The sequence below is a fragment of the Miscanthus floridulus genome, chromosome 9 (assembly GCF_019320115.1).
Source record: "Miscanthus floridulus cultivar M001 chromosome 9, ASM1932011v1, whole genome shotgun sequence".
NCBI lineage: Eukaryota > Viridiplantae > Streptophyta > Magnoliopsida > Poales > Poaceae > Miscanthus > Miscanthus floridulus.
Window position 1 is genome coordinate 119,526,208 of NC_089588.1, and position 23,296 is coordinate 119,549,503.

General features: G+C 45.0%; 2 protein-coding genes across 2 annotated transcripts; one reads left to right on the plus strand and one right to left on the minus strand.

Moving 5' to 3' along the window:
* Window positions 1-2,572: 2,572 nt before the first annotated feature.
* Window positions 2,573-16,854, plus strand: LOC136480728 (uncharacterized). The gene is made up of 3 exons (XM_066478194.1): window positions 2,573-2,627; window positions 15,757-16,051; window positions 16,206-16,854. The coding sequence occupies exons 1-3, from the start codon at window positions 2,573-2,575 to the stop codon at window positions 16,852-16,854; spliced, it is 999 nt and encodes a 332-aa protein (XP_066334291.1).
* Window positions 16,855-18,227: 1,373 nt separating this feature from the next.
* LOC136480729 (uncharacterized) lies at window positions 18,228-19,046 on the minus strand. Its single transcript, XM_066478195.1, has one exon. It carries the CDS (start codon window positions 19,044-19,046, stop codon window positions 18,228-18,230), a length of 819 nt encoding a protein of 272 aa, XP_066334292.1.
* Between the last annotated feature and the right edge of the window lie 4,250 nt (window positions 19,047-23,296).

Consider the following 23,296-nt stretch of genomic DNA (forward strand, 5'->3'; position numbering starts at 1 on the left):
ACTAACCACTGCCTCTCACTAGCTAGTGGTATCCTAATCACCAATGTAATTCTAATCCCTCATCCTGAGGGCTCCCTCCAACTTCGGTTGCCTGCTCCGAGAGGCTTTGCCGATGGCTTATCTGACCTTTGGCCTCTAGCTCCATTCCTTGACCTACCTGAAATAAATGCAACACCGACGTGGAAAAGGGTTAGCTTCATGGGACCCTCGGGGTTGAAAGGATCAAGATGGCCAAGAGGGGGGGTGAATTGGGCTAATTCTAAATTTTCTTGCAATAATCAAATCCTACGGATAGCCCAATTAACCCCTTGTGCCTAGAAAAGTGTTTCTATCAAATCAACGCACAAAAGACTTGCACCCTATGTTCCAAACTTACTCTAGCATAGCAATTCTATGAATGTAAAACAAGTATTGAATTGCTCAAAGTAAATACTCAAAGTAAGTGCTCAAAGTAAATAGGGAGAGAAAGGAACGCGGCGATGTTTTGCCGAGGTATCGGAGAGTCGCCACTCCCCACTAGTCCTCGTTGGAGCACCCGCGCAAGGGTGTAGCTCCCCCTTGATCCGCGCAAGGATCAAGTGCTCTCTACGGGTTGATTCTTCGACACTCCGTCGTGGCGAATCACCCAAAACCGCTCACAACTTGAGTTGGGTCACCCACAAGCTCCGCCGGGTGATCACCAAGCTCCCAACCACCACCAAGCCGTCTAGGTGATGGCGATCACCAAGAGTAACAAGCACGAACTCTCACTTGACCACGCGAAGCCTAATGAGAAGATGGATGCACACTTGTCTACTCTTGATTCACTAATGAGGTTTCACTCTTGGATTCTCGAATCACAAACACCTCACTAGGACCTTGCTCTTCTTGGCACTCACAAACGTGTTTCTCAGCTGTTGGAATGAGCAAAAGTGACTCCACTCACGAGTGGAGCATCTATTTATAAGGCAGCCTGAAAAACGAACCGTTATGAGCTTCTGCGGGGTGACCGGACGCTCCGATCGTTTTGACCGGACGCTCCGGTCAGTTCAACCCGCGAACAGTTTTCAAGTGATGACCGGACGCTGTCAGGGTCCGGTCAGTACCGACCGGACACATCTGGTCACTCTTGGATGCTTACTAGAAACGACCGGACGCTGGATACTCAGGGTCCGGTCACCACTGACCGGACGCGTCCGGTCGCACTTTCTCAAGTCTGGACCCTTACTGGAGTCGACCGGACGCTGGCCCTCAGCGTCCGGTCACACGACCTTCCAGCGTCCGGTCACACCAGACTTGTTCTTCACGGTCAAATGAACTGACCGGACCCTGCGGCCAGCGTCGGGTCGCACCGGAGCCAGCGTCCGGTCAGTATTTGACCCTCCATTCACTTCCAACTCTTGATCATATGTGAATAAAGTTTGCTCCAAAGGATCTTAGGCATTCATAGGAGCTACCTAGAGCTAGTTTTAACAAGTGTGCACCACACCTAACTCACTAGACTCAACTAGGTCAAGCTACCCGTTCATACCCCCCTTAATAGTACGGCCAAAGGAAAAAACAAAGTCCTAAACTACTCTAAGTGTCTCTCAATTGACACTTAGAACTAGTTATCCTTAACCTTGTCGTCCATCCTTTAAAAACCGAAATGATTTCCATCGTAGGGGCATGACAACCTCGATTGCCCAATCGATCTCCATTACCATGACCTAACTTAATTGCCTCTGCAAAACACATGTTAGTCATAGTAATCTTGTATTGACATTAATCACCGAAATCCACTTAGGGGCCTAGATGCTTTCAATCTCCCCCTTTTTGGTGATTGATGACAATACCACCTCGAGTATGTTACAGAGTGAGGTTTTTGAAGGGCTTGGTTCATATAAGCTTTTGTCGATGAGAACAAAAGAGTTAGGCAAGCTTATATGACCCAAACCAACACAATGTACTCAAAGAATATGAATTAAGCATGAGTACGAGTAACAAAGCTCATTTGCTTCGAAGTATAAACGCGGAAGCAAAAGCAAATGAGCATCACAAGTGATATGACATATAGATAATGCAAAGTAGAAATCACACATGTCAAATATCACAATCACATAGATAGCACTATCACATATATATAATAGTATGCATGAAAGTAAACACACGAATGCACAAAAGTAATAGTGTATCACACAAATAAAACTCCAAATGTATATAATAAGCTAATACTAGATAACTAGTTCCCCCTAAAACTCGCTCCCCCTGAGACTACATACTCAAACCCTCTCCCCCTTTGGCGTCAAACACCAAAACCTACGGGTCGGTCGGCGGGGCTGCAGCGGACGAGTCGGGCGCTGAAGTACGTGGAGCAAGCTGGAACTGGGCACCATCATCATCTGACCCGGAGCTCTGAACTGACTGACCCTCTGTGGCAGGAAGTGTCGCTGAAGCGGTCTGGGTCTGAGCTGGGGCTGGTGCTGCCTGTGAAGCTGCTAGTATGTCTGTCGTAGGATCTGACGAGGCGACAGATGAGGGGAGCCTCTGAGTAGTCACTGCGACTGGAGCTGCTATAGACGGACCGGCGGTGTGCATATGAGGCAGGGTAGGCATGCCGGTCAACTCGCTGAAGGATGCTCCAAGACTCCTGGAGACTGACGTCTCAGGTACGAATAGCGAGGAAGACTGCTCTGGTGTGAAGCCCATCTGAAGTGGAGTGAACTGCGGGGCTACCACGGGTGAGGCTAACCACTGGGACACCTATACAAGAGGTGAAGCAAACTGAGCTGGAGGCTGTCCCTGACTCTGGAGCCCACTGGGCTGTACTGCTGGAGTCGTCGAAGTGGTAGGAGGCTGTGCAAGCTGGGGCGAAGGCTGTGGCAGTGGGACCCCAATGGCTGTCACTACATGCTGCATGAATCCCATGAGCTGCTGCTGCATAAGTAACTGCTGGTGCTGAAGGAGCTGCTGCTGCCGCTAAAACTCATCCTAACGAGCCTGAAACTGTGCGAAGTTGGCAGCTGTCTCCTGTGCCTGTCGTGTCTGATCCTGCTGCATCCGCTCAAGAATAGCAATGAGAGTGAGGTCTGTCTGCGGAGCAGGTGGAGCAGAACTGGAGCTACCAGCCTCTGCATCGTGTCTGCGTGGAGGCATCTGAGGTATAGGCTGGTAGTCGTCGTCAGAGCTGTCACTGTACTCGCTCACCTCCTGCTGTGCCTCTAGCTCCTCCTCCTCAGTGGCTGCAATCCCTCTAATGATCTCATCCTGCTGAGCTGCAGACTCTGGCACGTCGGGACGACGGCTAGGCTGTCTGGGTGCCTGAGGAGTGGTGTGTCTGATCCTCTGTGATAGGTTGTAAGCTGGGAACTCCGTGGTGGCACCTGTATACTCATCCATCATGCCAGGGGGCTTATCAAGCACTACTCTGCGGATGAGGAACATGATCCAGTGAGCATAGGGAAGCTGCCTGCGACCCTTGAATCCCTCAGCTATTGTGTCCTCCATCTCTGAAAGCAGGAGATCCCAGATATCAAATACTGTTTGCTGCATGATGGCATTGAGAAGCCAGAGCTGTAAGCGAGTCAGGCCCTCCCTGTATCCCAACCTGGGAAGCAGTGTCCTCCTGATGATGGCCTCTAGTACCCTCGCTGTAGGAGTCAAGTCACTGGGGTTCCTGCTCAACCCCTCTCCAAATGGGTCCTTGAAGCAATGTCGCACTAAATCTGTAGGGGGCACCAACCCTCCATGAGGACGCCAGGGAGGCTCCTGCTGTCCATAACAGACCTCATGCATCTTGACAGGCTGCTCCTGTAGCCTCAGTATCTCTCTGGCTCTGCCACTCGTCACTCTGTAGTCTTTGCCTTTGAAGGCAAAGTGAATGAATCTGTGATGTGGATCGATGTAGAGCGAAGCATAAAACTGACGGACCCAAGATGGTACATATATGCCCGTCCGTCCAATCAAATCTGTCAGTCCTGGCAAATATGATAAGTATGGCCGAATGCTCTCTCCGGCTGCTGCCACAATAGACTCTATCTGATAGACTCTCTGAGATCTGAACACTGCCCCACTATTGAGATAAGCATTGTAGAAATCCTCCTGCAGTGGCGTGTAGAACCCCTCAGCTGCTCTCTCATCCCTCCTCGGAGGAAACCAAACCTCAAACTCAACAAAACGCAACTGCTAAACCTGCCTGGCGGTAGCGGCCCTCAAGTCGAGGTGTACCACTAGAGGTGGACCCTGTGGTCTAGGTGGAGGACGTGATCCCCTCCACTGTGTCGGCGGCCACGGCGAGACTGGTACACGGGTCCGTCCAGAGCGGCGAAGCTGGGGTGCCGGCTCTGTCTCCTCGGCCTCCTGGGTCTGCTGAGCCTGCTCGCTCTCCTGAGTCTACTGAACTGGCTCCTGCGCTGCTGACGGACCCTCCTCAATGGCAACCCATCGTCCTGCAAATGTGGTAGTCCCAGCTGGACTATCGTGACGACGCTCAACCTCCTCAATCGCAGCTCTGACTGCTGGTGAAACTGGCTGATCTGCAATGACAACTCCGCTGCGGGCACCACCTCTCTCGGCACGCTCTGCGGCCTCTGCAACAGCTGCTGCTCTCGCTGTCTCTGCATCGGGGTACTTCCGCTTCTTGGATGTCACCTGCTTGGTTGACTTGCCCTTAGATCCGGCTGGCTGGCGAGGCAGGGGCCTCCGATCATCATCACCTGGGCCACCACCAACGTTCTTGGTGCGAGCCATCTGAACTGACAGGATGGTGAACTGCCACTGATGAAGATCAACTGTCAAACTGCCGCTTTCGAGGCTTGGCCTCGATCCTTACTCGCGAGCTTGGCTCCGAGTTGACTGCCAACTTCCACAAGAACCACAACGGAACCGACTCGCTGCACGATAGAATAGATGGATATACAAATAAATACCATATTGCTAATAGATGCGAAACCCTAACAGAGAAAGCAATGTAGATGTGAAATTGAATCGAATGGCTTTCTACCTGACGATCAGCGATCCGAGAAAAGATGAGATATCACACGGGGGAACCTCAGAACCGGCTAGGGTTACACGGAGCAATGATGAACGAGAGGAGATGGGGCTAGGGCACATGACACTTCACGGTGAAGAGAGGGCCGGTCGCAAGATGGCGCGCGGGGAGGCACGGCGGCGCTGCGAGATGTGCTGGCGCGGTGGCGCTGGCGCGGGTGAGCAGTGGCGGCAAGGGAGGCTCGGTGGCTGCGACGGGCCGGCGTTGGCGTGGTGGCGCGCGAGCTGCGGTGGTGCGGCGAGGCAGGGGCATGGAGGCGCGCGGCTGGCGAGCTGAGGAGGCAGCGGCTCGGGCTAGGGCAAAAACGAGTAGAGGGGGAAACAGGGGTACGGCAGCGGTTAAGTAATCAGTCAAACGTGACAGAAAAGGAAACGGAAAAGAGTCCTAAAGTCGCGCGAGATCCACTGACCGGACGCTCCGGTGATAGCGACTGGACGCTACCACCCAGCGTCCGGTCGATTCCAGAGAGGTCCAAATCCTCTGGAATCGGGACCGGACGCGTCCGGTGGTCCATGACCGGACGCAGGCAGGGTCCGGTCAGTACAACTTGGTCTTCCATCGATCGACCGGACGCTGAACCCTTCCTGACCGGACGCACAGACACAGCATTCGGTCACTCCTTCACCAGCAGTTCACCTCCTATGAACTGACCGGACGCTGGACAGCAGCGTCCGGTGCAGCGTCCGGTGCACCTTTTCTAGTAAATCTTCAAACTTCCTTCGCGCTGCCTATTCCCAAACAAGTCCCAACTTGAATAAGATCCAAATAAACACCAATTGGGACTGATATGAGTGACCTCTCTCAAACCCTCATATTTTTCAAAATATTTTGCCTTAGGCTATAATTCTTTTTAAGAAAATAGGCAACAAGAGGGCAAATGGAACAAAACGACAAACAACATTCATGCATATGCAATACTTGTAATTAAAACTAGTTGCTTGTCAAGTTTGATCCAAGGTTAAGCTTCTTCACATGCTTTTCGGCGGTTATCTTAACCATATTAGACAAACCCTATGTGCATTGCCACAAATTAAACATGTTGTATATTACAATGAATGCAAGGGACAACACAAGCTCAATTTTTAGTGAAGTTACTAAAATCAAGTACATTAAGCTCATTCCGCAATCTACAAAATGTAGCCTCATCTAGCGGTTTTGTGAAGATATCCGCTAATTGATCTTCGGATCTTACACCTTCTAGTGATATATCATTTTTAGCCACATGATCTCTTAGAAAGTGATGGTGGATATCTATATGCTTGGTGCGAGAGTGTTGAACCGGATTATTTGCAAGTTTTACCGCACTTTCATTGTCACACAAAAGAGGTACTTTCTCTAGAACTACTCCATAGTCTAGCAAAGTTTGTTTCATGTACAATATTTGTGCACAACAAGCACCCGCGGCAATGTATTCCGCTTCGGCGGTGGACAAAGCCACACTATTTTGTTTCTTGGAGGACCAAGACACAAGTGATCTACCAAGCAAATGGCACCCTCTGGATGTGCTCTTTCTATCAACTTTGCATCCGGCGTAGTCCGAATCGGAATAGCCAATTAATTCAAATAAAGCTCCTTTGGGATACCAAAGACCAATGCTTGGTGTGTGCTTAAGATACCTAAGGATTCTTTTTACGGCAATTAAATGTGTTTCCTTAGGACTAGCTTGAAATCTAGCACACATACACACACTAAACATGATGTCGGGCCTAGATGCAGTTAAATATAACAAGCTACCAATCATAGAACGGTAGAGAGTTTGATCAACCGGGTTACCTCCCTCATCTAGGTCGAGATGTCCATTTGTAGGCATTGGTGTCTTGATTGGCTTACATTCATCCATCTTGAATCTCTTGAGAAGATCTTTTGTGTATTTCTCTTGAGAGATGAAGATGCCTTCTTTCATTTGCTTGACTTGAAAACCAAGAAAGAATGTAAGCTCACCAATCATTGACATCTCAAACTCCTTCGACATCAATTCACCAAATTCTTTGCATGAGTCTTCATTTGATGATCCAAAGATGATGTCATCAACATATACTTGACAAATGAAGATATGCCCATCAAGCTTCTTGGTGAATAGTGTGGTGTCGACCTTCCCAATGGTGAAGCCCTTCTCAATGAGGAAGTCCCGAAGGCGCTCATACCAAGCTCTTGGGGCTTGCTTAAGCCCATATAGTGCCTTGGACAACCTATAAACATGATTAGGATATCTAGGGTCTTCAAACCCGGGAGGTTGATCAACATAGACTAGTTCATTTATAAAGCCATTTAAAAAAAGCACTTTTCACATCCATTTGATATAGTTTCATTTCATGATGTGATGCATATGCAAGAAGGATACGGATGGCTTCTAATCTTGCAACCGGTGCAAAGGTCTCTCCAAAATCCAAACCTTCAACTTGAGAGAACCCCTTTGCAACTAGTCTTGCCTTGTTCCTCACAACAACACCTTGATCATCTTGCTTGTTGCGGAACACCCACTTCGTTCCAATGACTCTTGCACCTTTTGGTCGCTCTTCAAGAGTCCAAATTTCATTGCGAGTAAAGTTGTTCAACTCTTCATGCATGGCATTGATCCAATCCGGATTTTTAAGAGCTTCTTCTACCTTGGTAGGCTCATAGCAAGAGACAAAAGAGTGGTGAGCAATAAATGAAGTTTTTGAGATCGAGTCATCACACCCTTTGATGGACTCCCTATGATGAGATCTTGTGGATGATCTTGTAGGAGAGGTGTGTTTCTTCTATTGACCACTTGAGGAGGAGGTTGTGGAGCATCAACATCTTGTGCTTGTACCACCATTTGCTCATGGGAGATATGAGTATCTTCATTTTCTACTCTCCCATCTTTTTCACCATCTTGTGGTACATTTGATGAAGAAGGTTGGTCAATGACTTGTACATCATCTTCATCATCTTTTGGCTTGATGTCTCCCACCGGGATATTCTTCATAGCCTCCCTCAATGGTTCATCACCTACATCATCAAGATTCTCATGTGCTCCTTGGGAGCCGTTAGATTCATCAAATTCCACATCATATGTTTCTTCAACCAAGCCGGTGGCATGATTAAATACTCTATATGCTTTGGACTTCAATGAGTAACCAACAAGAAAACCTATATCACAACGTCTTTGAAACTTCCCTAGGTGTTGCCGCTTCTTGTAGATGTAGCACTTGCAACCAAACACCCTAAAGAAGGAGACGTCCGGCTTCTTCCCATTGAGCAACTCATACGGTGTCTTGACAAGGAATTTTTGAAGAAATAGGCGGTTGGATGCATAACATGCGGTGTTGATTGCTTCTGCCCATAGAGCTTCGGGGGTGTTGTACTCATCTAGCATTGTCCTTGCAAGGGTGATCAAAGTCCGATTCTTCCTCTCAACTACACCATTTTATTGAGGAGTATAGGTTGCGGAGACTGCATGTTTGATTCCAACTTCATCACAATAGGATTCAATATTTGTGTTGTCAAACTCTTTGCCATTGTCACTTCTTATCTTCTTGAGCTTCACTTCAAATTCATTTTGAGCTCTCTTGGCAAACTTCTTGAAACAAGATGCAACTTCGGATTTGTCATGAAGGAAGAACACCCATGTATACCTTGAATAGTCATCCACAATCACAAGACAATAGAGATTTCCTCCCAAACTCTTATATGTTGTTGGTCCAAATAAATCCATGTGTAGGAGTTCTAGCACTCTTGTGGTTGACATGAAAGCTTTGGTTGGATGAGTGTTTGCAACTTGCTTGCCGGCTTGACATGCACTACAAAGCTTGTCCTTCTCAAACTTCACATCCTTCAACCCTCTCACCAAATCATTCTTCATAAGCTTCTTGAGTGAGCTCATCCCAACATGAGCAAGTCTTCTATGCCATAGCCACCCAAGTGTTGTTTTGGTGAATAGTCTTCAAGTTTGCATCTTTAGAGGTGAAGTCAACTAGATATAAGTTGTTGTATCTAAATCCATTGAATATCACTTGTTTGTTATCTACTTTGGATACAACAACCTCCTTCTCGGTGAATAAGCATTGGAAACCAAGATCACACAATTGCCCAACGGATAGCAAGTTGAAACTCAATGAGGCAACATAGAGCACATTGGAGATGGAATGATCATTTGATATTGCCACTTTGCCCAAACCTTTAACCTTGCCCTTTGAATTATCTCCAAATATTATTTTCTCTTGTCCATCTACCTCTTCATCTAGTGAGGTGAACATACGAGGATCACCGGTCATATGTTGAGTGCAACCACTATCAATAACCCCATGACTTCCACCGGTCTTGTAGTTCACCTACACACAAGAGATTCAAGCTTTAGGGATCCAAACTTGTTGAGGGCCCTTCACCTTCTCAACAAGTGACTTAGCCACCCAAATCTTCTTAGGCCTACTCTTGTTGGGGGGTCCTAAGAACATGACTTTCATCTTTCCACTAGAATCTTTTCTAAGCATGTAGTGAGCATTGAAAGCAAAGGGTCTAGCATGCTTGGGCAAGGGTTGTGGTGGTGGAGTTTGACACTCATGAGCAAAGTGGCCTTCTTGTCCATACTCAAAACATCTCTTTGGCTTTAGCTTTGGCTTTGATTGTTGGTGTTGAGCTTGAGCCTTCTTCTTCTCTACACTTGCCATATATCCAATGCCACTTCTATCCATCTTCATGACGGTATTCATGAGTAGCTCACTTTGGAGATGCTTGCCTCTAGCAAACTTGCTTAATCCCACCTTGAGATGCTCTTTCTCCATCTTGAGCTTCTTGTTTTCTTCCGTGAGAATATCATTGTTCTTCTCTTCCTTGAGTTTCTTGTTTCTTCTTTGAGCTTCTCATTCTCAAGGATCAACTCTTTGTCATGATCAAGAGTTTCTAGCACAATGGTGTTGTGACTTTTCATCTCTTCAAGATCTTTCATGAGCTTCTCATAGTCACTCTTGAGCTTGACATACTCATCATAGTCATTGCACTCAACCACTTGCTTGCCTTTGCTACTAGATCCATGCTCAATGCTCTCATCAATTAAATCATCACATGAGGTAGCTATATCAATCTTAACAACATGGTTAGTAGCAACATGTGGCTCATTTGGTAAGAATTCTTGTGCAATAACAAGGGTATCATAATTGATCTTTAGAGTTGTATATTCATCTTTTAGCTTGTTGTGACTAATGATAAGCTCATTGTGCACCCACTCAAGTTTATCATGTTTATCTTTAAGCTCTTTCTTGGAAGATTTGAGCTCCTTGAGTTTGGATGATATAGAGTCATTTGTTTCTTTGAGCTCATCATTAGCCTTTTCCAATGTATCACACTTAGCTAAGAGTGAATCATTTTTAGCATCAAGTTTTTCATTTGTAGCTCTACTCTTTCTAATGATCTTAGTGTATTTTCTTAATATTTTGACAAGATCATCATATGTGGGTGAATCATCATCGCTATCACTATCATCATCACTAGCTTGCTCATCATCACTACTATCATCACTCTTAGTTACCTTGCGTTCACCCTTGGCCATAAGGCATAGGTGTGTAGAGGATGATGGCGATGGTGGCGGTGAGGATTCAAGATCAATAGCAATGGCGGCCACCTTCTCATTGTCACTCTCATCATCGGATGATCCACTTGATGAATCAATGTCCGTGAGCCAATCACCGACAATATAGGCCTTGCCACTCTTCTTCTTCTTGTAGAAGTCTCTCTTTTTGCCATCTCTCTTCTTGTATGGCTTGTTCTTTTTCTTTTCATCTTCATCACTTGAATCATCTTTCTTGCCCTTGTTCTTGAACTTGTCTTTCTTGGACTTTGTGCATTGATGAGCTAGGTGGCCAAGTTCGCCACAATTGTAGCAATCCATCTCGGAGATTGGCTTTCTTCTTGAGCTAGTGAAGAACTTCTTCTTCTTGCCGTCAAACTTGATGCCACTCTTGTTTAGCTTCTTTAGCATCTTGGCGGTCTTCTTCTTCATGAGAGCTAGACTTTCTTCATCATCTTCATCGCTTGAGCTCTCATACTCAAGTCTTGCTTTGCCCTTATCTTGGCTAGCTTTGAATGCTAAGTCCTTCTCTTTCTTCTTTGTAGAGGATGAGCCATCTTGAGGTGTGATGTGCATGTACATCTCATGAGCATTGATCTTTCCCAAGATTTGTGTCGGTGTAGCGGCGGAAAGATCACCTTGATGTAGCACGGTCACAATATGCCCATATTTGTCCATGGGGAGGACACTCAAGATTTTTCTCACAACGTCGGATGGTGACATTTGAGTAAGTCCAAGCCCATTGACTTCCTCTACAAGAACATTTAAACAAGAATACATCTCATTAGAACTTTCTTTGGGAAACATCTCAAAGGAATTTAGCTTTTTAATTACAAGATGATAGCATTCCTCACGCTCACTCTTGGTTCCCTCATGGAGCGCACAAACGTCCGACCATAGTGCATGGGCGTCTTTGTGGTTCCTTACACGATTGAACACATCTTTGCAAAGGCCTCTAAAGATGGTGTTGCGAGCCTTTGCATTCCATTTTTCATAATTTACTTCATCGCCTTGAAGTTGTGCGGCATTCTTAGGTGTTGGGAACCCTTGAGAGGCGGCTCTAAGAATTCCAACGTCTAGAGCTTCTAAGTACGCCTCCATGCGAATTTTCCAATATGGAAAATCATCCCCCTCGAAGATAGGAGGAGGTCCATCCCCGTGAGACATCTTGCTCTAAGCGGTTAGGCTTAAAAACATGAGCACGAGGCTCTGATACCAATTGAAAGGATCAAGATGCCCAAGAGGGGGTGAATTGGGCTAATTCTAAATTTTCTTGCAATAATCAAATCCTACGGATAGCCCAATTAACCCCTTGTGCCTAGAAAAGTGTTTCTATCAAATCAACGCACAAAAGACTTGCACCCTATGTTCCAAACTTACTCTAGCATAGCAATTCTATGAATGTAAAACAAGTATTGAATTGCTCAAAGTAAGTACTCAAAGTAAGTGCTCAAAGTAAATAGGGAGAGAAAGGAACGCGGCGATCACCAAGAGTAACAAGCACGAACTCTCACTTGACCACGCGAAGCCTAATGAGAAGATGGATGCACACTTGTCTACTCTTGATTCACTAATGAGGTTTCACTCTTGGATTCTCGAATCACAAACACCTCACTAGGACCTTGCTCTTCTTGGCACTCACAAACGTGTTTCTCAGCTGTTGGAATGAGCAAAAGTGACTACACTCACGAGTGGAGCATCTATTTATAAGGCAGCCTGAAAAACGAACCGTTATGAGCTTCTGCGGGGTGACCGGACGCTCCGATCATTTTGACCGGACGCTCCGGTCAGTTCAACCCGCGAACAGTTTTCAAGTGATGACCGGACGTTGTCAGGGTCCGGTCAGTACCGACCGGACACGTCCGGTCGCTCTTGGATGCTTACTGGAAACGACCGGACGCTGGATACTCAGGGTCCGGTCACCACTGACCGGACGCATCCGGTCGCACTTTCTCAAGTCTGGACCCTTACTGGAGTCGACCGGACGCTGGCCCTCAGCGTCCGGTCACACGACCTTCCAGCGTCCGGTCACACCAGACTTGTTCTTCGGGGTCAAATGAACTGACCGGACCCTGCAGCCAGCGTCCGGTCGCACCGGAGCCAGCGTCCGGTCAGTATTTGACCCTCCATTCACTTTCAACTCTCGATCATATGTGAATGAAGTTTGCTCCAAAGGATCTTAGGCATTCATAGGAGCTACCTAGAGCTAGTTTTAACAAGTGTGCACCACACCTAACTCACTAGACTCAACTAGGTCATGCTACCCGTTCATACCCCCCTTAATAGTACGGCCAAAGGAAAAAACAAAGTCCTAAACTACTCTAAGTGTCTCTCAATTGACACTTAGAACTAGTTATCCTTAACCTTGTCGTCCATCCTTTGAAAACCGAAATGATTTCCATCGTAGGGGCATGACAACCTCGATTGCCCAATCGATCTCCATTACCATGACCTAACTTAATTGCCTCTGCAAAACACACATTAGTCATAGTAATCTTGTATTGACATTAATCACCGAAATCCACTTAGGGGCCTAGATGCTTTCAGGGGTCTAGAATATCGACCTCTTTCGCATTGCCCTTGCAGCTAGGTTAGGCACACAATGCTGACGGGACTCATTTGAAGAGGGTTGTGATACCTTATTTTTTTAAGCTAATGGATTCATTATTTTGGCCTTTATATCAATGAAGGATATACACAGCCAAAAGATATAGAATCACACCTCAACAAAGAGGAGAACACACGACAAAAAAAGGAAAAAACTGTGAATGGGCCTGTGGTCCAGCGGTAGGGCTGCCCAGTGGGGCTCTACCCACCAGGGTTCAAATCCCTGGTGTCGCCAAAACATGCACACATACATGCGCGTTCGGTGGTACCGTGCATTTCCCATGCACTAGAGGCTAGAGAGCCTCCCAATCTCTTCTTTACGTGTGTACGGACGCGTACGCGTGTGTGCATGTGGAGTGTGTGGGTTGTGTGCATCCAAGTTATACCCGTTAAAAAAAAAGAAGAAAACTACAACCTTGGCACATCCTCTCCTCAACCATCCAGATTCGGTGAGTGAAAGTTGTTAAGTCACCACCGCCTCTAGCGCGCAATTGTTACAAACCTTCACTGGTTCCATCTTCATCCGCTTTAAGTGAGGTCAAGCCACTTGTTGTCGGGTACCCCACCATCATGCGCCGTCGCCAAGTCAGAACTAGCCGATCTGATGCTAGCCGACAGGATTCGCATCCGCTTCGCCAGATTACATGGCCTCCGCTACACATAGGGCCACCACTGTCATTGGGATCATGGTCGTCGCCTCTACTGGAGTCCTCTATTGCTACCGCCGTGGATATCCTATTTGGCCCGGACCCTGCCCCTGGGGCTACCGCTGCCGATGGAATCCACCTCCTCCTCATCGAGATCTTCACCGTCGCTCAGGCCAGTCTCACTAGATCCGACCTGAGGGCTGCAAGATCTGGTGAAGGGCGCACCAAATAGAATGTGGGGCGCCGTAAGACGTTGTGTCACCGTCATGCGGCCCAGGGTATGTGAATTCGGCCACAGCAAGGCAGATCCGGCCATGAGATCGCCGGATCAAAATCCCAAAGGTGCCATTGAAAGGTCCTCGCTATGTATCCACCGGCATGGGAGGCGCGAACGCAGGGGTTGCCTAAGCGTGATGTCCACGCCAAGCATGATGGCATCGATCACGGGGATGGCCCATGTGGAGGCAGATAGCTCAACTTTGAGGGCGGCAGCGCGGTTGAACGTGGCAGGCTAAAATAGGGTCCCCGTCCCTGGCGGCGTTGAGCACGGTGACTTCGAACTAGAGCCCGTGCATGAACGGCGTGGGCACGGGAGAAGAGGCCCGGCTCCACCCGAAGGCCCACGGGTCCGCCGCTAGCCACGGCCGTAGGGCGGCCAGCAGCCGCGCTCGTAGTGACTTTGTGAGAACCATCGAGACGTGGGGCACGCGATGCCTTATGGATGCTTTGTGTTTTGAGCTGCCTCCAAAGAGGAGCATGACAGTGTGACCCACTGACGTCACATCCGTCGCATGCGGGCGATGGACTCCTCCATGAAGCTACAACACATCACCCGTCTCGCCGAGAAGGAGCAGCAAATGTATGAGCTGCCCTAAGTATAAACTTTGCGACCTGATCGCTGTCCTCCTAAGCACTAGCTAGTTAAAATTAGCCTAAATTAGCTCTAATGTATCAAATAGGAGTGCTAAAAGATGGGCTAATTTTTTAGACTAGCCTTTAACTAGTTGTTAACCAACTAGATAGCAAACTATAGCTAATTTGAACTAATTTTTAGCCCAGCTAATATCTAGTTATGTGTATGCAAACAATGTCCGACATAAGAGCATCTCTAGTAATGCTACCCAAATCAGACTACCGAAATGTCTATTTGGGTAGCTGGCACTATATTTTAATACTACTCATATTTGGTCTTCAACCTCAGCAATACTACCTAAAAGTGACTACCTAAATGCAATCTAGCTGTGAATGACATGTGGGGCCGTGTTATCATCTTCTCTCTGTTTTTCTCTATGGCGGCGAGGAGGAAATAAATTCCTGGCAAGCAATAGGATCAGCTTTGCATCGGAACAATAATAACGGAAGTAGAGTAGTCAAAACTACTCGAAATCTTGAAGTAGCTTGTGGCGATGAAGTTTACCAGCTTGGCCCTCTTTCACATGATAACTCAAAGAAGCTCTTTTATATGAGGCTATATGGTGGTGAAGGCAAATGTCCTGCTCATTATCCTCAAGATGCATCCCAAAAAATTCTGGACAAATGTGGCGGTGCGCCATTAGCTATCATCACAATGGCTAACTTGTTGGTGGGCAAATCAAGAGAGGATTGGTTTAAGGTGTGCAGCTCTCCTAGTTTCTATCGTGGTAGAGATAACAAGCAAGTAGATGATACTGTGTGGATATTGTCCCTTAGCTACTATGATCTGCCTTCTCATCTAAAGACCTGCTTACTGTACCTAAGTGTGTATCATGAAGACTATCAGAATAAGAAAAATTCTTTGATATGGAAGTGGATAGCAGAAGGCTTTATAGAGAAGAAAACGGGAAGAAGCCGATTTCAGCGGGGAGAGGAATACTTCCATCAGCTCATAAACAGAAACATGATCCAATTGGTAGAGTCAGAAGAGGAAGGCATCATACATTGCTGCCGTGTTCATGACATGGTCCTTGATCTTATTTGTGGTCTGGCAGGCGAAGAAAACTTCATCACTATCTCAAATGAGGATGGAGGAACATCATCACGACACAAGGTGCACCGGATAGCACACCAGAACAGGATATTGCTGGATCAATCTCATCCTGACAGTCATAGGGACATTACACAACTGAGGTCACTGGTTGCCCTTGGGTGTGATATCCATGGTTTGGTATTGCATCCGAGCATTAAACTCTTACGTGTGCTAGCTTTAGAGAGGTGCACATCACCTGATATTCAGGAGTATGGCAGGCACTGGCTTGAGCATCTTGGAACTCTAGTTCATTTGAGGTACCTAGGGCTACGAGGTACAGACGTCGAACCCCGAGGCGATAGGAGCTCTAAAGCTTCTACAGACACTGGACTTGGAAGATATCGGAGGATATGGTATGCAAGTCCAACTGCCATCGAGCGTTAGCCTGCTAACATGGTTGGTCTGCATAAGATGTGACGAATACACGAAGGTGCCCGATGGGTTCCACCAGAAGGTGACGTCACTGGAGGAGCTACAGATAAGTGTTCGCATGCTGTCTTTTGAGTCCAAGAGGCAATTTTTGAAGGAGCTGGGCAACCACAGCCTACTGAGGGTGCTCTGTGTGATTGGCACAGTCAGGCTGGATGAGAGCGTGCAGGCAGAACTTTTGAAGTCACTAGGCAATCTACAAGAGCCCGAGCATCTGGATTTGGATTGTAATCTGCTCAGTGGAATTACCCCTACCTCAACAGAGTGGGACAAAGCTGTGCTTTCGGAACATCTCAGGCATCTGTATATAGAAGGCTTTCGGTTCCCTCGTGTGTCATCATTCATAGATCCCACGCTTCTCCCCAACCTTTGCTACTTGGAGTTGTGTGTGGATCATATGGACGAGGCAGGTCTGAGAGCCTTGGGTGGGCTGCCAGATCTCCGTTACCTCTGTATTCGACTGGTGGATTATGGGACGACTTCTTATAAGCAGGCTGCAGTAGTTAATATTGCTGCCCATGATGTCTTGTTCCTCAAGTTGAGAAGCCTCAAGTTGTATGGCTGGATGGTCCAGTTGGCGACCAACGATGACTCGACTAGTGCTTCGCTTAGCATCTGGAGGGAAGAATAGAATGCTGCTATGGTATTTGATTCCAAAGCAGAGGACAGGGGCTGCAGCAGCAGAGTAGCACCGGCCCCTGTTTCTGTGATGCCAAACCTCCACGACCTTTGGTTCACTATCCCGGTCAGGGCTTTCTACAAGGATGGGCACGCTACCCGCAGTGACAATCTCGGCTTGGACTTGGAGTGCCTCCCTTCGCTACGCTATGTCTGGGCATATCTCGACTGTAAGGATGCCTTCCCTGATGACGTGAACAAGGCAGACGCTGAGCTCAGGCGCCTAGCACAACTCCATCCCAATAGTTCCACACTCAGATTCAACGTGGGTAAAATTAATCAACGTATTTAAGGTTCATGATGAAGATATGATGGCACGGCCAATACACAGCGACGGTGAAGAGGTACGTGCCAGCTGCCCAACTTGTTTTAATAACCACATTCCATTCCCAATTCCACTAACACGTACTTCTCCATTACTATATTATTATTATATATAGTAACAATATGTGTAGAAAATCAAGGGCTGCGGTGCTCCAAAAACCACCCAAGACGTAGCAAGAACCCAAACAAATCATAGCCCTTGTTTTTTAGAATTAGTAGGACCATTAAATAAATTAAATAATTAGAGAAGAAGAAGAAGAAAAAAAACAAATCCCTGAAATCTTCGTCTGCCTGAGCTACTTGTACATATGAAGTAATGATCACTTTTCTAAGAAAAATAGATACAATTAAGTATATACTTGTTACTATTCTCACGCAAGAACATTAATTTTTAACATGATGTTGGTGTTAAAAGTGATCTGCTATGGCTAGTGACAAATAAATCACGCCAGTGGCGAATCTAGGATTTTGTCTCAGGGTATGCCGCCAAAAAAATTTCATATACAATTCGGTAAATCCATTTCAGCAATTCGGTAATAATTGTAAAATTGACAACATGATTCGGTATATATGCACTAAATAACACAATAAGGCTTAAATTCATGGATTAAGTTCAAACCATCCACTAAGTATAGTATAAATAGTTCAAAAGCCATATCAATAATTGAAATAAGACATAAAAGAGAATCAGAGATTTACAATGCTATTTTTGTGACTATTTTATTTGACACTTTTGAAGGGACATAAATGTATTGATTATATCATCTTCATCAACTTCAAAGAAAATATCCCGCTCAATGAAAGTGACTAGACAGTCATCCAGAAGACTATCTCCCATCTTATTTCTTAACTTTGTTTTCACAAAAACCATTGCAGAAAATACCCGTTCAACACTTGTCGTTGCCACAGGTAGAAGCAATACCAATTTGAAGGAGCTCATAAACCATATTGTACACTTTGTGCCTCTTTGTTTCAACAAGCTTAACTGAGAGATCAACAATATTAGTCTAGACCTTTGAAGCTATCATCATGTCTCATGTCATCAATATAATTATCTAGCTGCAACTCAAGTTTGAGCAAATTATTATTTGAGAACTCCTTTGGGTAGAACTCAGCTAGTCTACGTAGCTTCTGTGCATCAAAAGAAGCAAATGACTTAGAAGGACTGAAGGCCGACATACAAGACAACAACTCCATATTAATCTCATCAATCCGATTATCAAGTTCTTGACTTATTTGATCAATGACACCAATATATACTTCTCTTCTAAAGTGGTCATCATTGGTTTGCTTTTGGGCACGAGCTTTCCTTGCTGATTTTCCATAAGGAACATAATCACCATCCATAGCAGGAACTTCAACACCATGTTTATCGCAAAATGAAGTGACCTTCTCAAGAAAATTATCCCAACCATCAGACCTCAATTCTTGCATTATTTTCTTTGCCACATTAACAAGTGATATTGCATTAAGAATATCTTGGTCCCTTCTTTGCAAACACTCAGATAACTCATTTGTATATCCAAGAATAATATACATTAAGTGTGCAAAGAAAACAAACTCAAAGTTCTCAAACGCTCCGGTCACAAAATGTATTTTGGTCCAATCATCCTTATATGCAGGATCATCCCCAAGATCAACCAGTACATCATGGATTGCTTCATACATAGTAATGATGCTGCATACAGTTTTGTAATGAGATCCCCATCGAGTATCTCTAGGCCTAGGCAAACCCATCTCTTGATGTAATCCAGTTCCAGATTCAATTTCACCACAGTCAAGTGCTTTCTTGACATTCTCAAGCCTAGCATTTCTAAGCATGTCATGACGCTTACAGGAAACTCCAACAATATTCGACAAGATAGATATTTGATCAAAAAAGTCTTGCAATCAGTATTTCCCTTGGCAACAGCAACAAGAACCAATCGGAGTTGATGAGCAAAACAATGAATATAATAAGCAGAAGGTGATTCTTGCATGATCAATGTTTTCAACCCTTTAATATCTCCTTTCATGTTGCTAGCCCCATCATATCCTTGACCACGGATTTGAGTCATAGTCAAGCCATGACTAACAAGTAAAGCTTCAATTGCATCCTTAAGTGATAAAGAGGTAGTATCATCTACATGAACAACTCCAATAAAATGCTCACATGGCCTTCCCAATTTATCAACATAACGCAAGTAAAGAGCTAGTTGTTCTTTATGTGATATATCACTAGACTCATCAGCTAAAATTGCATAGGGCTCATCACCAAGTTCTTCAATTATTTTCTTTCTAGTTTCTAGGGCACAACAGTGAATAATTTGCTTTTGTATGTCTGGGCTAGTTAAGGTACAGTTACCTGGAGCATTGTCCAAAACATACTTCTTCACTTCTTCACTATTTTCGGCAAGAAATTTTCAAAAGTTCAATGAAGTTTCCCTCTATTGCTAGATTCTTCACTTTCATCATGTCCACGAAATGCCAACCCTTGATGCAAAAGAAACTTGATACACCTAAGTGAATAAGTCAACCTTTTCTTATAAAGACGAAGATCCTCATCACTCCACTTCTCAATATTATAATCAATTGCTACCTTGGGATTTGTAAAGCCAATGTATCTCTCTTGAGCTGCAATATGTGCCTTAGAACCCATATGTTTGCGAAGTGCTTTCTCTTCTATATTCCAATTCTTCTAGCCATCAACAGTAAATGTGTCTGACCCTAGTACCCTTCTTGAACAAATAGCATATGAAGCAAAACACAACATCCTTCTTAATACTATACTCAAGCCAATCATTATTATACATCCAACAATACTTGAATCCTCGATCCCTATCTGAAATCTTTCTTTTTGGAAAATCATGTGCAAAAGGTTTGAATGGACCTTTAATAATATATGCTCTTCGAATTGCATCTTGATCATTAACAGGATATTTTAGAATAGGATGTCTTTCACCTGGGATCATGTGGAAGGCGATTGGTGTCATAAACTCGTGGCAGTGAAGACGGTTGTGGCAGGTGGCATAGGATTTACAATTTCCTCAACTACTCTCTCATGAATCTGCTCTTCCACCACAGGTTCAATCGGATCAGGATTAGAAGTAGCAGCAGCTGCCATGGCCTTCTTCTTTGCTGCATGCTTCTGAAAAAGAGATGCAATGTCCCCGTTTCTCTTCATAACTGCATAAATATTACAAAGAACACAATGCCAAATAATTAAATAAATTGCTGCTTGCACAATTGAACTCTCACATGCGATTATGGATCACTCACATGATATGAGTACTGAACAAAAGATCAATCAAGATCGACTCTGATGTTGAGAAAAATCCTCCACCTCGCCGCGTGATAGATGATTCTATAATTTTAGCGCTAAGCAATTAGCAATTAAAGTACACATGAATTTTTTTTAAAAGCCAAAGAACAAAGATTGAATCTCACCAGAACAATTGTGATCACAAATTTGCCTAGATGCCGCCGGTGGCTGGTGCCGCCGTAGCCTGTAGTGCAGCGCGTAGGCCAAACAGGACACGAGGTCGGAGGTCACGAGGACGACAATGACGGCACTGGGCACTGGCCGCGGGCGACAGCCGACGCGTGAAGATTCGTATGACCGTATTACGGTATTAGCGTCAGCGTAATGGCATAGGGCAGGGCAAAGACACGAAGTCGAACCGCCTCGATCCGTAATTCCGTATTGACCTTGTCCCGGGATACGTCTCTATCGCTGGACCGCCTGGGCGCTTGGGCCTGACGCTCGCTTGCGATCTCGCGGAGACGCGGAGTCACGGCCTACCTCTCGCTCGCGGCCGCTAGCACGCTCGGGCTCGGCTGTCAGGGACTCAGGTATGCAGCAAATACGTATATATACTTGCTCTCACGCAGGAATTGCAGGGTATGCCGGTGCATACCCGGCATAACCTGTAGCTCCGCCACTGAATCACGCACACGATCAACATGATGTTGCTGTTCAAAATGGATCTAGTCATGTTGAAACGATCATTACAGATAATGTTAGTCTTTCTGCATTAAAAAATTAATTTTACAGGTATATATATCACACATGATCTTTATTTATCAACTTACAAGAAAAGAACATGTTAGTAAACACAAGATAATTTATATCTCATCCACATGTCACATTATTGCATCAAATACCAAAGTAAGATCATGCATGCATGTATATTAGATTAACTAATAAGAAGAGGTTTTCTCTATTTATTCTGTGTTTCTTCTATTACCTCTTCTAATTAAGAGGAGGTAATATGTAATAATTTACATTTAGATCAACGGTACACAGACACTTCCGAGTACCGTACGGTTGTCTGTTGTTAATTGTTTTAGCTGAGTTCCACATCATTGCCATTGACCTTCATCAATCATCAATGCTAGACTAATTATGCTAATCAAAATTATTTTTCCTTGATGATTTTTATTGCAGTCTTCGGATATTCAGCCTTTTACCTCTTGATCCTCGGTGGGAGGAGTTTGTGGATTAAGTTGGTGGATCTCATGACGTTGGGAGCATTTTGGGTAGTCCTGTTTGCTGCCCAACATATATGCCCCATGTGTGGAGCTGGTGTCAGTGTACCGAGGAGTTTGCGAATTAAGTTGGTGGATCTCATGATGTTGGGAGCATTTTGGGTAGTCCTGTCTGCTGCCCCATATATATTCCGCATGCGTGGAGCTGGTGTCAGTCTACTACATGGTCATCTTCTTCCAACAATATCTATGTGCTCTTGATAGACCTTTGCGTGCTTTAAACCTCTAATAACGTTGCTCGACGATAATGCCTGTTGTTCAATGTATTTCCTTGCACTCTAGCACTTGTACCTGCAAGTATGTTAGGAACATAAATGATATGTGTGTTATGTTAAATGAGGCTTAAATTTTGTTTTCGTATGCCTCCGCATGCATGAATGCCTACCCATCTTCAAGAGCTCCATCGGGGGTCCAGTTTGCATTGTGGAATTTCTACAAGTGGTGAAGCTAGCTCTTTCATTCACTTCGTTGCTATGATCTTGGCTACTGTATTATTGATTTATTGTAAATTGTGGTGACGAACGTTGTCACGGCTCCCGTGTCAAGGCACCAAGGCCGCAGCTTTGAGACGGAGTATTGGTCGTGCGACTATTTTGATAGCTTAGGAAATTTTAAAATAATAAACATTAGAGATACAATATAGTACAAAATACAATGATGGACAATTCATGATATATTTTTCTAACACAAACTATGATGTCCTCATCACCTCACAAAATTTAAAACTAAAACACAATATCGATACTAAGAAACAAAAAAGAAAAATTCTTTTAAGGAGGAAATTGCACCAACTGAAATAGTTGGAGGGCATAAACTGAACCGTATGTTAGTTTAGCTGGTTATTTAGGACATAGGCCAAACTTGGAGGATGTAATTTGAACTTTTTCCTCTAAAAATTAATAAAATATGAATTTTAAAATCGTTAATCTTAAAACACAATCTCTAAGCCCCAAGTGATTTCAAATGAAAAAGTAGTCAGCTACAAAGTTGTAGATATTTGCAGGTACTAAAACTTTCATACAAAGCATTTTTCCATCCGAGATTATTTATAAAAATTTAAAAATTAATTTAAAAAATTATTTGTAGTCACACTAGGTTAAGAAAACTAATGGTGTAAATGCATCTTTATTGGCGGTTTTCTTAAGTCTAGCACTAGCATAAATCATGTATTTACACTGTTGGTTCCCTTAAGGATGAGGCTAGTACAAATCAGATTGACACTGGCGGTAGGTTAAGTGAACCGACGGTGTAAATATATCTAGTGATCGCCTGCTATGTAAATTAAAAAACCCCGAGGATAACAAGCTGATGTCCTAGCATGTTTTTCATTAAGCAAAAGTAGAGTGTTACAAGTCGCACATGGCTCGCAAGTAATCGAAGGATTACCAGTGCAGTCCGAAAGGTACACACAAGCGGCAAGAGAAAATGGGAGGGATGACCGTTAGCCTCGAGACCATAATAGACTAAGCCTACGACAGAATCACAACAACACAATGGTAGCCTACAGTGTAGTGAAACCGTGATGGCAACGAGGCGAGCTTCTA